Source organism: Dromiciops gliroides, chromosome 1 (assembly GCF_019393635.1).
Source record: "Dromiciops gliroides isolate mDroGli1 chromosome 1, mDroGli1.pri, whole genome shotgun sequence".
NCBI lineage: Eukaryota > Metazoa > Chordata > Mammalia > Microbiotheria > Microbiotheriidae > Dromiciops > Dromiciops gliroides.
The window spans coordinates 105294818-105310973 of record NC_057861.1 but is presented as its reverse complement, the minus strand read 5'-3'; the positions used below and the strand labels follow the sequence as shown (position 1 = coordinate 105310973).

Below are 16156 nucleotides of genomic sequence, written 5' to 3'. Positions count from 1 at the left end.
AAAAAGTTATGTTAATATTGTTTTGTGAAAGAAGATAGATGATAGATGATAGAGAGACAGATAGATAATCATTTATTAAGTGTTTATTAATCTGCCTAACAACTTGCTGATGTCTGTGATGCATATGCAAACAAGCAAGATAGTCTTTTCCCTCAAGGAACTTACATTGTAATGAAGAGAAACAACATATGAAGGGGAATTGAAAAGCAAATAAGTGGGGAAGTTGGAAAGAAAGGAAATAAGTCCCAGGACCATACATTTAGAACTGAAAAGTACCTTAGAAGTTATCTAGTCCATTGGCTAATATGAAAAAAAATGAAAATAATAAATATTGCAAAAGTTGTGGAAAAATCAGAACACTAATGCATTGTTAGTGGAGCTGTGAACTGATCCAACCTTTCTGGATACAAATTTGGAGCTATGCCCAAAGGGCTATAAAACTGTGCATACCCTTTGACCCAGCAATAACACTATTAGGTTTTTATCCCAAAAATATAAAAAAGGGAAAGGGATCCACATGTGCAAATATATTTAAAACTGCTCTTTTTGTGGTGGCAAAGAAAGAAATTGAGGGGATGCCCATCATTTGGGGAATGGATAAACAAGTTGTGGTATATAAATGTAATGGAATACTATTGTGCTGTAAGTAACCATAAGCAGGTGGATTTCAGAAAAACTAGAAAGACTTACTTGAACTGATGCTGAGTAAAATGAGCAGAACCAGGAGAACATTGGACACAGTATCAACAACATTGTGTGATGATCAACTCTGATAGACTTAGCTCTTCTCATAAATATAATGATCCAAAGTAATACCAAAGGACTCATCATAATAGAAAATGATCTCCACATCCACAAAAAAGAGAACTGTGGAATTAGGATGCAGATTGAACCATACTGTTTCTACTCTTGTTTTTCCTTTTGTTCTGATTTTTCTTTCACAGCATGACTAATGCAGAAATATGTTTAATGTGATTGTACATATATAACCTATATCAGATTGCTTTCTATCTTGAGGGGGGGAGGGAAGTGAGGGAGGGAGAAAAATTTGGAACTAGAAATCTTATAAAAACAAATGTTGAAAACTATCTCTACATGTAACTAGAAAATACTAAAATACTTTTATGATAAAAAAGAAGTTAACTAGTCCAAACACCCTCATTTTGCTAATGAGGAAACTGAGTCCCAGAGAACTTAAGTGAATTATCCAGTGCTACCCAGGTACCACATGTCAGAATCAGAATTTGAACACATATCCTGTGACCCCAAATTCAATGTTCTTTCTAATGTACCACACTGATTCCCCAAAACTGACTTTGTTTTTCATCCTCAGTGACTTGGAGAATGACACTATTCATAAAAATATATGCCAATCTTTTTTTTCTCTCCAGGACTGGGTCTCTATCTCACCCCTACTGAAAATTCAGTGGTTACTCACGGGTCTAATCCCACCACTGATTGGCATGGAAACTTTGACTTAATCTATCACTGACTTGGGCTAGCTTAACCTTCGCTAGCATGCTGGTGGCCCTCTACTCCTAGGGGCTCATCATACTGTTTCTAAACTTAGTGCCTACATCTTATTGACAGCCTGAGCTCCCAGATCTGCCCTCCCCAGCCAGGTTTACAGGCATGCATTACCATGCCTGGCTATGCCACTTCTTGTATTTGACTTTGGTTATATACAACTCCTTTTCTTTTTCATCATTCCCATGCCTAGAACACTTCCACAGAGCCTATTACAGTGTCTGTAGGCATTTAATAATTGCAAGTTAATTCATTCTTTCGATCTAATCTCATTGGTCAGCTCTCTTTGTGTAATTACACAAATTCTGTTGGGGGTCATCACATCGTTCTTGAGAGCTTCTCACCACTCAAGCCTTCTTTCGTTTTTTATGTTGTTGATCATGAGTCCCTACCCATCTTTCCTCTGATCTCAAAATATCCATGGTATCTAGCATTTCCTTACCTTTTCCAATGCCTAGTCAAGCGAAAAGGTTTACCGAAACCATAATAGTTAAGATTGTCTCCCTGCCAAGACCTAGGGGATGCTGACTGGGGGAAGATTGTAGGGTGTATCTTTTGCAAGCAAGTCTTGATTAAAGGGATGGAAAACATCTGTGGATGGAAGCAACCCACAGGTGTATTTGGGGTTGCATTTTTTTTTCCCCTAGAGCCTCATATCATCAGAAGGCTTTGTTCTGGTCTTATGCTCCTTGTATAGGGCTTATCAGCACAATGCAGAAAGCTCATCAAGCTATCTTGTTCTGAGCTCTGTCAAAAGAAAATGACTTCTGCACTCATTCATGCAAATTTCTTAACCCCAATGCCCAGGCAAAAGTTGATCACCGACTCTTCATTTGAACTCCACAGTACAGGTAACTGCAGTAATAGGAAGTGACATTCCCACAGCATTTGGTAATTTTCAATGGACTTTCTCCACAACAATTTTATGAAATAGGACTGCAAGTATTACTTATACACATCTTACAGATAAAAATCTTGAGGGTTAGAAGCATTAAAATGACTTGTCCAGTGTCACACAGATAGTAAGTAATGGAATGGGGGCCCAAATTAATGTCTTCTATCTCTAAGGCTAGAATGCTTTCTACTCTATAATGTATTTTGTAAGATCTGTGCTTTATTCTCCAGGCTTATGTCTTTGTAGTGTACTCTTTACTTAGCTATCAGAAACCAGACTCCTGAATGCGTTTGCATGCCTGGAAAATTTTAACAGTCTCCTCCCTGCCTCTAAGATCATTCTGTCTATTGACTCTACTGTGTTCTGAATGTTGTTCAATATGTTATGGGTTTTTGTTTTCGGCGGGGGTTTTTGTTTTGTTTTTTTAGTATCATACTGCTGATTTCATTGCTATAGGGAACTCCCAATTAAAAAACAATCTTCCACCAATCAGATCAGAAGCAGCTCTACAAATTATCTTCTTAGAGAGTCACTTGAGGGCACTGAGGTGTCACTTGTAGCCTATCACACAGCCAGTGTGTATCAAAGGCAAGATCTTAATCTAGGTTTGAGGATGATTGATTTAGAACTGAAAGGTACATTAGAAAACTGGGACCCAGGGCAGTTAAGTGATTTTCCCAAGGTCACACAGCTAGAAAGTGTCTGAGGCAGAATTTGTACTCGAATTTTCCTGACTTCAAGTCCATCACGCTATCCCCTATGCCACCAAATGTTCATGTGGACTATTTGTGCCTAGCCTGTAGTAGAATCTTTGGAGATCATATTTCTCTGACCAACCAGAGTTGGACATGCTGTACCTTGATCCCAACACAGTAACATCATTTTGGTTCTCTTTGAGGACAGATGACAAAAGCCATGTGACCTTGCCTCATCCAGGAGAAGCCCCTATCCTGCAACTGTGACTCCTGTTGCTATACAGTGATCGTGCCTGCCTGTCCAGAGCTCTAACAGTTGCTTCCTCTACTCTTGATGCCCTGATCAATATCCTGATTTTAAGTGTTCTTGCTCTGTTCCTCCAGTTGCTCACCCTTCACTACTGATATCCAGTTTGCAAAGTACTTTCCTCATGACATCCAGTGAGAGAGCATCACAATAGGTAATGCTAGTGTTCTTATTATTCCCATACCCTCATTTCAAAGATGAGAAAATTAAGGACTAGGGAGGACAGTGACTTGTCCAGTGACACAGAAGTGCTATATAGCACACTGTGTTTTGAACCCAGATCCTCTGTCCCTAAACATGTGCTCTCCCCAGTATTCCAGACTGTCTCCTTAAAACTGGAGTCAGCTTGCCTATCATGGTCCAGAACCTCTTAACAATAATACATCTTAATACTTAAACAATGCTTAATACACAGGATCCACTTAACAAAATCTTTTAAACTTGACAGCCTATCAGTGCAATGCTTCTGGAGTTAAAGATTAACATCCCTGTGGAAATAATGATAATAACAGCTCACATTAATCAAGTGCTTTCTTGATAACAACCCTATGAGGTAAATATTATCATCCCCATTTAAATATAATTTGCATTTCCATAGCCCTTTAAAGTTTACAAAACACTTTACAATGTCATTTCATAACAACCCTGTAAGGTTAGCAGTTTTATTATCCTCAGTTCAGAGATGAAGAAACTGAGGGTCAAAGAGGTTAAATGACTTGCCCAAGGTCCTTCACACTCTTCACTATGACTATGCCCCACTGCCTCTCAAGCAAAGGAGCAATATTTAAGTGTGAGGATTTTATAGGACAGAAGACTAAAACCAATCACTTTCACTATCTAAGTCTTAAGTTACTGCTTCTGTAAAAAAAAAAAAAAAGAGTTTGACTCACAATCTCTCAGTTCCCTTCTAGCTTAGCATGAACTTCTAATAAGTAGGTGATCTATTTTAAATGCCACATGACCATGCAAGCTCTCCTCCAAGACTAGGGGAAAATGGAGCCCCGGATTCTGGTCAGCTGGGCGTCAGTGAATGTCACCTCTGGATCAGTATCTTGGCATGGGCTGGAAGGTTGACTTCTTCCAGGAAGCTTTCCCTAATTTGCATGGGTTTCCAGTAAGCTGCAGACAAGCACCTGGAGGAGATGATATCGCTCACAGACATCTCCCTGCCCTCCTAATTAACTTGCTGAACATCACCAACAAGGATAGCTCTTCCATTCCATTCCCACTGCTCATCTCCACCCCCAATAGGAGTTGCCTTCATGAGGCCCTAATAAACACAGACAATGCAGCCAGTAAAAACGTCAAGTACAGAGGCACAAAGAAAGGAACCAGTAAAGCAGTCACTGACAGGCCTCACAAAGCTCTGACATTCCCTCTTCCCCAAGTCTATACTTGCAGAACCTGCTGTCTTACTTCGATATTGTGAAAAGGAAGAGAAAGTCGAAGCATTGCAATCCTGATCCCAGTTCAGCCAATGCTCTATATCAGCCAATCCAGCTTTAAGGCTGTCTTTCCTAACAAAAGGCAGCATGGAGAAACAGATAGAATTCTCACCTTGATGACAGGAAGATCTGAGTAAAAATTCTATCCCTGACACAGAGTGGCTCTGTGTGGCAAATCATTTAAACTCTCAGCATCCCATGCAGTTTTCCAAGACTTTAAGCTACAAAGGGGTTGCAGAACTGCATTGGTGGAGAGATTTTTCTCACTGAGAAAATGACATTTCTGGCATACCCTTCCACCAAGAAAGAAAGAAAGAAAGAAAGAGAGAGAGAGAGAGAGAGAGAGAGAGAGAGAGAGAGAGAGAAAGGAGTCAGGCAAGAAGGAGGAAGGAAGGAAGGAAGGAAGGAAGGAAGGAAGGAAGGAAGGAAGGAAGGAAGGAAGGAAGGAAGGAAGGAAGGAAGGAAGGAAGGAAGGAAGGAAGGAAGGAAGGAAGGAAAGAAGGAAGGAAGGAAGGAAGGAATGACAAATGACCAACCTTAAAGTCGAATTCTAATACAAAAATCAATTTTTGTTAAAATTTAGTGTGATTCTGGGGCAACTAGGTGGCAGAGTGGATAAAGCATTGCCCTGAATTCAGTAGGACCTGAGTTCAAATCCAGCCTCAGACACTTGACACTTACTAGCTGTGTGACCCTGGGCAAGTCACTTAACCCTCATTGCCCCACCAAAAAAAATAGTGTGATTCATAGGCTCATATCGTAAGATGTGAAAGATAGTCAATTTTCAATTTCTACAAATGTACTATTTAAGGATTCCCGAATTAGAGATTCATAGAATCATAGAGCTGTAATTCATCAACCATTTAAGGATATTAGCAATTACCAGCCCAACCCCTATCTAAAGCATGAATCCCTTCCATAATATTCTTGTCAAATGGTCATCTAGCCTCCACTTGAATACCTCAAGGGATGAGGAAAATTACTGCCTTACAAGGTAATAATATTACTACTACATGCTCACAAGGCTTAGGTTATATTACCTTAATATCTGCCAGTTTACAGGGCAACTCATTCCATTATTAGAGAGCTCTATTAAAAAAAAATTTCCTCCTATTGAGCCAAAATCTGTCTACATGAAACTTCATCTAATTGCTCCTAGTTTTACTCTCTGGGGCCAAGCAGAACAAGTCTGATAGCTAATAGCTTAATAATGGCTTACACTGGTAGAGTACTTTCAGAGTACATTCACAACTATTATCTCATTTCATCCATATTCATCTCCAATCCTCACTCAGTTAGGCACCAGGCTGCTGACAGAATGGTAGATCAGAAGAGGGTTAAAGCTTGGGCTCAGAGTCTGCAATGATTGTAAGGGTGTTTCTGATTACATTCCAAATGCGAACATAAATGATTTGGAGATCTGATGATTTGAAGTATGTATCCTTTGGTTCTCCATATATTGATGCAAAATTAGATTGGGCTGCCTTGAAAAGAATTCCTTATCACTGGAGGTCTCAAAGCAAACACTGAATGTTCAGTAGTTGAAGATATTATGTTATATATTATTTAATAATTAATATTATTAATATATATATATATATATTATTACCAGCTCAGGTAGCAAGTAATTCAATGGTACTGTGTGAAGCATGTCACATACAGTACTGTGCATAGCTGGTCATATATGGAGGTAGAGTCTGCAGTCATGATTCCTTCTTCTCCTTAATTTTATAATTCCATGCAAATCATCAGGGGCTAAAGAGATGCATTTTTGTCCTTGCTATGTTCTTTTCCAGATATGTTACATAGACTGCTCAACTTTCTCCAACAATTGCCTTTTATGAGCACTGAATCACATTGAATTTATTTTCAAATGAATGTTCAGTTTTTTATTGATATGGCTTGTTTTGGCATTTAATAAGTAGCTAATTATTGTATGCCTTGCATTATGGTGGGCACTGGGGATGGATACAAGACAAAAATTCTAAAATCCCTATTTGTAGGGGGGTTAAATTTCAGAATAGATCCCTTCTCCTTTCCTTATAACAAGTGAGCTATCTCTTATTAAGTAGGGAGGGGGGGAGGGAAAGAGAGAGAGAGAGAGAGAGAGAGAGAGAGAGAGAGAGAGAGAGAGAGAGAGAGAGAGAGAGTGCGGGGGTGAGAGAGAGAGAGAGAAAGAAAGAGAGATGAACAAAATAAACCAATGCATCAATCAAATTATGGTATAGGCAATGTTCCACACCCATACTCTTCCCACTCACCCACCCCCTCCTGCAAAGAAGAGGAGATAGATAGGAGGTGGATTACTTTGGTCTTTGATTTTGCTATTGCCATTGTCATTTACATTGCCTTAGTGTAAGTTCTATAAGGGCAGAGACTAATTCATTTTTGTCTGTATGCACAGGCCTTGAATGGCTTCTGGTACATATAAGGTGGTTAATAAATATTTGTTTGATTTATTCATTAATTTGTTGAAGGAGAAGCTGTTCATAATTTTTCCACAACTCTGTTAATAGAGGAGAGAAGTGGGAACTATTTTTTTAAATACCTATATCCTTCTTATAGAAAGATCAATGACATTATAAAACCTCAGGTGTGTAAAAGGCCAGTACTCTTTCACATAGACATTATTGTGAATTCTGTTGTAGTCCCAACAGACTGAATCTTACTAAATAAACACACATACTTTTGTTTGAAAGAAATATATTTAATGGGGACTATCAAGCACATGGAATTTGAGGGGAAATTCCTAAAACAATACAAACACAAATCTATTTAAAATGACTCCTGTACAGTGAGAATAGAATTCCTCACAGCAATCTTATAGATCTGAAATATATATATATATACATATATATATATATATATATATATATAAAATATGAAGGGAAGATGTCAACAGTTTACCTATGGTAGGCATTATTGGGCCTATATTGCTATAAGACCATACAGATTTCCCAACCAGACTTCCCAATTCCTAGCAAGAAGGGTGAGAAAAAAGAAAGATAAAGATAGAGATAGAAAGAAAGAGAATAATTGCTTGTCATCCCTCTTTCCTACAAAAGAAAAAGAGGAAAGAGCTTTATGATCTGTCATCAACTGGGAAGAAGAAAGAATCCAATAGGTTCCATTGTCTATGAGGAAGGAGAGAAGGGAGAGTATGGGGAAGATAATGTTCCAGGTATTTTGTCTTCAAGGTAGAGAAAAAACTGCCTGCTATGGACCTACTTTATTCAACAGGAAGGAGAGAAAGAAAGGAGAGGAAATGACCTAAAAATATGTGTCTTTTAACCTGGGCTTCCAGTCCAGTCCAGTCCAGTTACATGCATTGGGAACCCGGTTTACTTGGTCCTGCCCTCTTGAGAACTGGAAGCAATATTTTGCTTTTTACATTCGAACCATCTCCACCTCCCCCTACAATCTAAAAGTAGAGGTAGTGTCCCCTTTTCCAAGGAAGGAGTCAGTTGTTTTAAAATTTTATTTGTAATATATAATTAAATTTTATACATATATCAAACATAGATATAATATACACACACATATATATGATATATATGATGTATATTGTCTATGTTATTACATTTAGATATACCAAGATATATTCTAGTAGATATAACTTAGTATTTTAAATCCTTCCTCTTCCTTTTTTTTATAAACAGGCAGTTTTCTTTTCTTATACAGATAAATAACATATATGTATCCATTTATATAAATAATATATATGACAAATTTGTTTAAATATAATTACTATATAAATAAGACATAAATAACTCATATATGCACAACATATATATTTTTGTTTGTGTATATAGATACATATATACACCCTGTACCCTTCCTAGCACACCCATCCCCCACCTTCTTTTTTTTTTTCAGGTTAAACATTTTTATTTACATTTTTCTTTTCCAATCTTGATCCCTCTTTCCCTACCTCCCTTCCCCCCTTACCTATAAGGCAAACAATCCAGTATGGCTTATACATTTATGATCATACAAAACATCACCATATTTGTCTCTTAATCAATATCAACTCTTTCTTTGGAGTTGTATAGTATGTTTCATCAATATTCTTTTGGAGTCAGCTTTTAATATTATTTTTATTTATTTCATGAAGGATTTCCCAATTACATGTAAAAGAAATCATAACAATTTTTTTTAAATTTTGAGTCCCAAATTCTCTTCCTTCTGCCCATCACTTGTCCTTCCTTGAGAAGACAAGCAATTTGATATCAATTATACAAGTGAAGTCATGCAAAGCATATTTCCAAATTAGCCATGCTGCTGAAGAAAGCAAACAAAACAATAAAAATATAGCCAAAAAAGAAAGAATACTTCCATCTGCATTGAGTTAATCAGGTCTCTCTCTGGAAGTGGATAACAATTTTTCATTCTTTGGAATCATCCTGGGTCATTGTTATGGTCAGAATAGCTAGTTGATCATCCTTACAATATTATTGTTACTGGGTTTAGTGTTCTGGTTTAAGTTCACTTCTCTTTCCATGAGTTCATATAAGTTCTTTGCCACCACAAAAAGAGGTGCTATAAATATTTTGTACAAATAAATCATTTTCCCTTTTCTTTTATCTTTTTGAGATACAGGCCTAGTAGTGGTATTGCTGTATCAAAGGGTATGCAGAGTGTTGTAGTCTTTTGGGCATAGTTCCAAATTGTTCTCCAGAATGTTTGGATTAGTTCACAACTCTACCAATAATGCATTAGTGTTCGGGGTAGCTAGGTGGTGCAGTGGATAAAGCACTTGTCCTGGATTCAGCAGGACCTGAGTTCAAATTCGGCCTCAAACACTTGACACTTACTGGCTGTGTGAACCTGGGAAAGTCACTTAACCCTCATTGCCCTTCCCTCCCCACCAAAAAAAAATAGTGCATTAGTGTCCCAGTTTTTCTATATATCTTCCAGCATTTGTCATTTCCCTGTTCTGTCATTTTAGTCAATATGATAGGTATGAGGTGGTATCTCAAAGTTGTCTTAATTTACATTCTCTAATCAGTAGTGACAGAGCATTTTTTCACATGACTATTGATAGCTTTAATTTCTTCTTCTGAAAACTACCCGTTCATATATTTTGACCATTTATCAAATGGGGAATGAGTCTTATTTTTATTAATTTGGTACAGTTCCCTATATATATGAGAAATTAGTGCTTTATCAGAAAAAAATTGCTGTAAAATTTCCCCCAGTTTTCTGTTTTCCCTCTAATTTTGGCTCATTAGTTTTATTTATGCAAAAAGCTTTTTAATTTCATGTAATCAAAATTATCCATTTTATATACTGTGATGCCTTCTATCTCCTGTTTGATCACCACACACACAAAAAAAAAAATAGCCGCCAGAAGTTTGTTGACCAAAAATGGGTGAGAAGACAGGCTCCTGATAGCTGCAGTACTAATACTCATGGGTAGATGACAATGCTGACAAATACCAATGAAAAGTGACATCCCAAAAAGGAATTAGTCCCATTGAGAGCTTCTACTTGGAATCTTAGATCCATAGGCTCAGAGAATGTTAGCACTAGAAGGTATCTTGGAGACCACCTAATCCAGTTCCTATCATTTTACAGAGGTAGAAACTGTTATATTTTATGAGATGATTGGCAATACATGGAATCAAAAGGACCTGGGTTCCAGTGTGATTCATGGCACTTACTAGCTATGTGTCCCTTCACAAGCCACTTAATTCAGGGATGGCTTGCAATCTATATCATTGTAGGAGAATTCCCACATTAACAAAATCACAAGTTATTGTTGTGTTGAGATATGGCAGATGGCAGATGATCACTAGGTTCCTTCCCAGTGCTAATAACTCTTCTGTACATGAGTTTTAAAAAGCATATAGAATGGGGCAGCTAGGTGGCGTAGTGGACAAAGCACTGGCCTTGGACTCACGAGTACCTGAATTCAAATTCGGCCTCAGACACTTGAAACTTACTAGCTGTGTGACCCTGGGCAAGTCACTTAACCCCAATTGCCTCCAAAAAAAAAAAAGCATATAGAATATAGGTAGATGAAAATGGTAAAAAAAAAAAAAAGTCTTTGAAATCAATTAAAAGTTTTCCTTTATCTTGGTACAGTGTCTAGGTTGTACAAAGTATCTTATTGCAGGATGCCATATGGGCATGACTACATTAGTAGCTGAAGGGTATGCTTTGATGGCTTCTAGGAATACCTCCCCACCCCCAAAATTCCCCTCCATTGATGTTTGTTTTTGTTTTTGTTGTTTGTTTGTTTTATGGGGGGGGATGGGCAATAGGGGTTAAGTGACTTGCCATGGGTCACACAGCTAGTAAGTGTCAAGTGTCTGAGACCAGATTTGAATTCAGGTCCTCCTAAATCCAGGGCCAGTGCTTTATCCACTGCGCCACCTAGCTGCCTCTCTATTGATATTTGAAATACTAACATTATAAATTCATTCTTTTGTGTCTGAATACTGCCTTCCCGAAATTTTCTCTAGAATCATATAATTTAGAGCTTATCAGCATGTTTGCAGTCTACTCCAATCCACACATTTTAACATGAGGAAAATAAGATGCAGAGAAATTAAAAGATTTGTACAAAGTCACACAAAATTTGAACACATCATCTGACACCACTGTGATATCCATTGTATCATATCATTTTTCTTTTTATGATAAACCTTAGCATAAGAAAAAATTATGTGACCTTGGCAAGACACTTAACCTTTATGTGTATCACTTTCTTCAACTATAAAATGAGTTTGGGCTTAGGTGATCCCTGGGGTCTCTTCTATTGCTAAATCCATCATCCTTTGAGCCCAACATTTATAGAAATTATAGGTAACTATGGGAGTTACTAGCCTGAAAGTCTGTGGATATGGGTCCTAAAACTGACTCAACCTTTAACAGGAACAGTTGCTTGGCCTCACCAAACCATGGGAACCTTTTGGGTTTCAGTTTCATCATCCCTCAAATGGGTGGTTCAGTTAGATTAGCCAAAAGGTCCCTGACAGTTCTGAGTTCTTCTTGTTCTGGACTTCTTTATCACTTGAAGTGTAGTAGGGCAAAGGTATCAAACTTGCAGCCAGCAAGCTCTGAATTGTATCCTGAAACGGATTAAAAAGTAATTGAAAAATGTTTAACAACAACAAAAATTCAATACAACATAGTTAATGTTAACTTGTGGTTTTCTAAGTCAATATGTGGCTACAGAGATCCATTTCTATTTGAGTTTGACACCACTGTTCTTTCTAGTGAATGGTCACTTAATAATATTCTGGATATGTATGATGGACCCCTTTGGAAGTCTGATGAAGACTAATAGCTCCTTCTCTAAACAATGTTTGTACAAGTATCAAATACATAAGATTTCAAAAGAAACAATTTTGTTGGGGGAGAGAGATTCTATTGCATCCCAATGATTAGGAAAATCATCGATTCTTCAGGTTTAGTATCCCATAATTTTTTGATAATGCTGAAATTCCAAAGGTTAAGGCAGCACAGAGACCAGCCAGGAGATCCCTGTGACATCAACAGGCAAAATATATTGAAAGTGATGAGGATGGGGAGAACTTAGGGAGCGGGGGGAGGGATGAGGGTGCTGATTGAGTCAACTTGTCCCAATGTTTCAGCCTTTAAATTTGGTTACAGGTCTTACCTGTCATATGCTGTGGTGATCAGTTAGGACCACCCTGCTTCCTTCTCCATTCAGCTTCACCAATAAGGCTTAGGTAAGGAACAGGTATACCAACAGGGGCTGGCTGCCTAACCATTATGCAGAGAGCTAACCCCAGTACAAAGTACTCATTACAAAACAAAGCAATCAGTTTACATTTGGAAAATGTTTGTTGCTGATTGACGGGATACATTATTGCTACTCTGAGTAAGTCAGTTCCTGTTTATTGAGCCCTCACACAGTGCACATTCTACCAGATGGTTACATATTACCCACTTTCAAATGGCACTTTATGTGACTTTCACTTTATCTTACTCCAGTATTTTTGCACCCTACATCCAAAACAGTGCCTTGTAACTGGAACTGGATATTTTTCTTTGAAAAACCAACAAAGGCCGGCTGGCGTGGGGCGGGAGCTGCCTTCTGCTCGTGCGCAGTCTTCTCCGGCCCTTCCTTCTCCCTCCGCGCCGCCAACATAGTGATCAAGCGCTATGTGGAAATCGGTCGGGTGGCCTACATTTCCTTCGGGCCCCACAAAGGCAAGCTGGTAGCCATCGTGGATGTAATCGATCAGAACAGGGCTTTGGTGGATGGCCCATGCAGTGGGGTGCTGAGGCAGGCCATGACATTTAAATGTATGCAGCTCATAGACTCGTTCTCAAGTTCCCCCACAGTGCTCGTCAGAAGTATGTTCGGGCTGCCTGGGAGAAAGAAAACATCAATACAAAATGGAAAGCCACAAGATGGGCCAAGAAAATTGAAGCCAGAGAAAGGAAAGCCAAGATGACAGACTTTGATCGTTATAAGGTCATGAAGGCCAAGAAGATGAGAAACAGGATCACCAAGCACGAAGTGCAGAAGCTGCAGAAGGTGGCCGCCCAGAAGGGCTCTCCCAAGAAGGGGCTGCCCAGAAGGCCCTGGCCTCGAAGTTCTCTGCCAAGAAGATCCCCGCGAAGAAGGCCGAGGGGCAGAAGGCCGATCCCCGGCCAGAAGGGCCAGAACTGGCCCGTCTGGCCAGAAGGCCCCAGCCAAGAAGGGAGCTGCTCAGAAAGCACCAGCTCAGAAGGCTCCGGCCCAGAAAGCCCTGCTCCCAAGGCCAAAAAATAAGGGGCTGCCAGAAATCAAATAAAGGTTTTGCTATTAAAAAAAAAAAAAGAAAACCAACAAAGATGTAACCTGATAAGAAAGGTTTAGAAGTGAACTAATTCCCGGGGAAATCTTCAGACCTAGCCTTGAACCTTCCTAAAAAGATAATAAAGTCAAGTCAACATGCATCTATTAAGCACCTACTGTTGGTCATAGAATTCTGCACTTAGCAGAGTTCCTGGCCCATAGTAGGGGGTTAATGTTTACTAATTGATTGCTAAGCTCTGGGAATACAAAGAAAGGTAAATAGATAGTTCCTACTCTAAGGAGTTCACAGTCTAACGGAGGAAAAAATATGCAAACAAGCCTATTTCATATATACTGTACCTATAATTATGCATGTTATTTCACTAATAGAAAGTAAACTCTTTGGGAGCAGGAACTGTTTAACTTCTGTCTTTGCACCCCTAGAGCCTGGTATGTACCTGACACATCATATATCTCTTCTAAATGCTTGTTGACTAGTTAATAATTGATTAATAATTTTTTTAATCATAGACTTAGATCTGAAAGGGTCCTTAGAGATCTTTTAATCCAATTCCTCTCATTTTTCAGATGAAGAAAATGGGGTCCAGTGAGTTGAAGCAACTTGTCTGAGGTCATATCTGCAGTAAATATCAGGATTTCTGTTAACCTTTATCAGAACTTCTTAACCAAGGGTCCATAAACCTTTTTAAAATATTTTTGATAGCTGAATTTAAATATAATTTATTTCCCATTTAATCCTATATATCTTTTATTATTAATTTTTAAATATTATTCTAAGAAGGGGTGTATAGGCTTCACCAGACTGACCAAGGGGATCAATAACACACACACACACACACACAGACATTAAGAACCACTGGCATTAGTTCATGAAAAATAGTTTACATATGGTTTAGGTAACTTGTCTCTTTCCCCCAAGTAAACCTCAGAACTTACCCCTCCTCCCTGTCAGGAAAAAAAAAAAAAAATATATATATATATATATATATATATATATATATATATATATATATATATATATATATATATATATATATATATATATATATATATATATATTTACAAAGTCACTTGGAAAATTTAGGACTCTCCTCACTTTGAATAAATGAATGAATGAATGAATGACACATTACTATGTGCAATTCACTCTGCTAAGTGCTGGGGATCCAAATAGAAAAATAAGAAAACACCTGTTTTCCAGGAACTCTCATTCTAATGGGAAAGACATTTATGTATAGTTTCAGCTACAAGTCAGGTGGAAAGGTCCCATTGTTTTTAGAATAAAACAGCAAAACAGGTAATAATGCCACTTAATGTCTTTGTCACTGATAAAATCTCATCAGTGGACTCATAAATTGTAAGGTCTGATTATTATTATTCATATGTTACAAATAAAGAAACCAACAATTAACAAATCTAAAGTTCAATGCAGGGTCAAAGATTTTCTGGAGACAGTTCACTTGCCAACCTTTCTTATTGGGATGTATCTTTATTGGTTCTAAAATAATAATAATAATAAACTAATAAAAATCTTATCAGTTTATGATGTTGAACCATTTGGCAGTGCCAAAGATCTGGGTCTTCAATATCTGTAGTTGAAGGACCTGAAGGAGCAGCTGCCAGGCTATCTTTTCCCAGTGGTTTCTTTCCAGAATGATGCCTCAGGGCACTGGACTGGAAACATTGCTATTCCCCAAGGTTCTTGGGTTCAGGGTCCTGCGCTGGGCCCATGAAGGTCTGAGGGGAGATGTTGCTCAAGGAGGTGGTTATGGTGATTCAATTTGCCTGGCACCTTCTGCCTTGTCTCTTCCCAGAGAGGCTGAACTTCTTTGGCTAGGCTGGCTTCCCCAGTCTGTGTGGAAATGGTCCTTTCTCCAAAGGAGTTGCTTGTCCTGGTGGTGACTATTTGGACTGGACTGGAAACAAGAATAATGGTCTAGGGGAGGCTGCCACTCCCAGGTTTCTTGTGCCTATTTGCCTGTTAGTAGCAGCCGGTCAGTAGTTGTTGCTGGTAGTGATGAGGAAGGTGGGCCCCTCCTCCACAATGATCTTTCCTTTCAGCGATGCCTTGTGGTATCACAGTCACAAACCAATTGGTAATATCTATTTCTTTTCTGTCCATTTTGTTCTCAATGAAAGAAATACCTGGGTTCTCTTGAAATCATAGCAAATTAGAGCCAGAAGAGACTTTAGAAAGAAATAATAACACTTCAAATTTCTATAGTTCTTTAAAGTTGAGATCTTTTCCCCCCTCACAATAATTTTGTGAGATCCAACTATTATTACTCATATTTTACAAACAAAGAGACCAAAGTTCAACCAGTCTAAACAACTTGCCAAAGATCACATAACTAGTAAGGATCAAAGCTAGGATTTGTACAGACTAGTAAACTGAGCCCTAGAGAGAAGAATTTATTTGCCCACAGTCGTATTGGGACCAAGAAACAGCCAGAAACTCTGACTTTAAATCCTAGATACATTAAAATCAGTGGTGTCAAACTCAAATAG

General features: G+C 38.3%; 1 protein-coding gene across 1 annotated transcript; it reads left to right on the top strand.

The window, feature by feature from the left end:
* Positions 1-4454: 4454 nt before the first annotated feature.
* Positions 4455-13674, top strand: LOC122746259 (60S ribosomal protein L14-like). Its single transcript, XM_043991729.1, is given in 5 exon segments — positions 4455-4758; positions 12835-13164; positions 13167-13415; positions 13418-13524; positions 13527-13674. Coding segments are annotated over 5 exon segments (1107 nt in total). The 3' UTR covers positions 13644-13674.
* The last annotated feature ends 2482 nt before the right edge of the window (positions 13675-16156 follow it).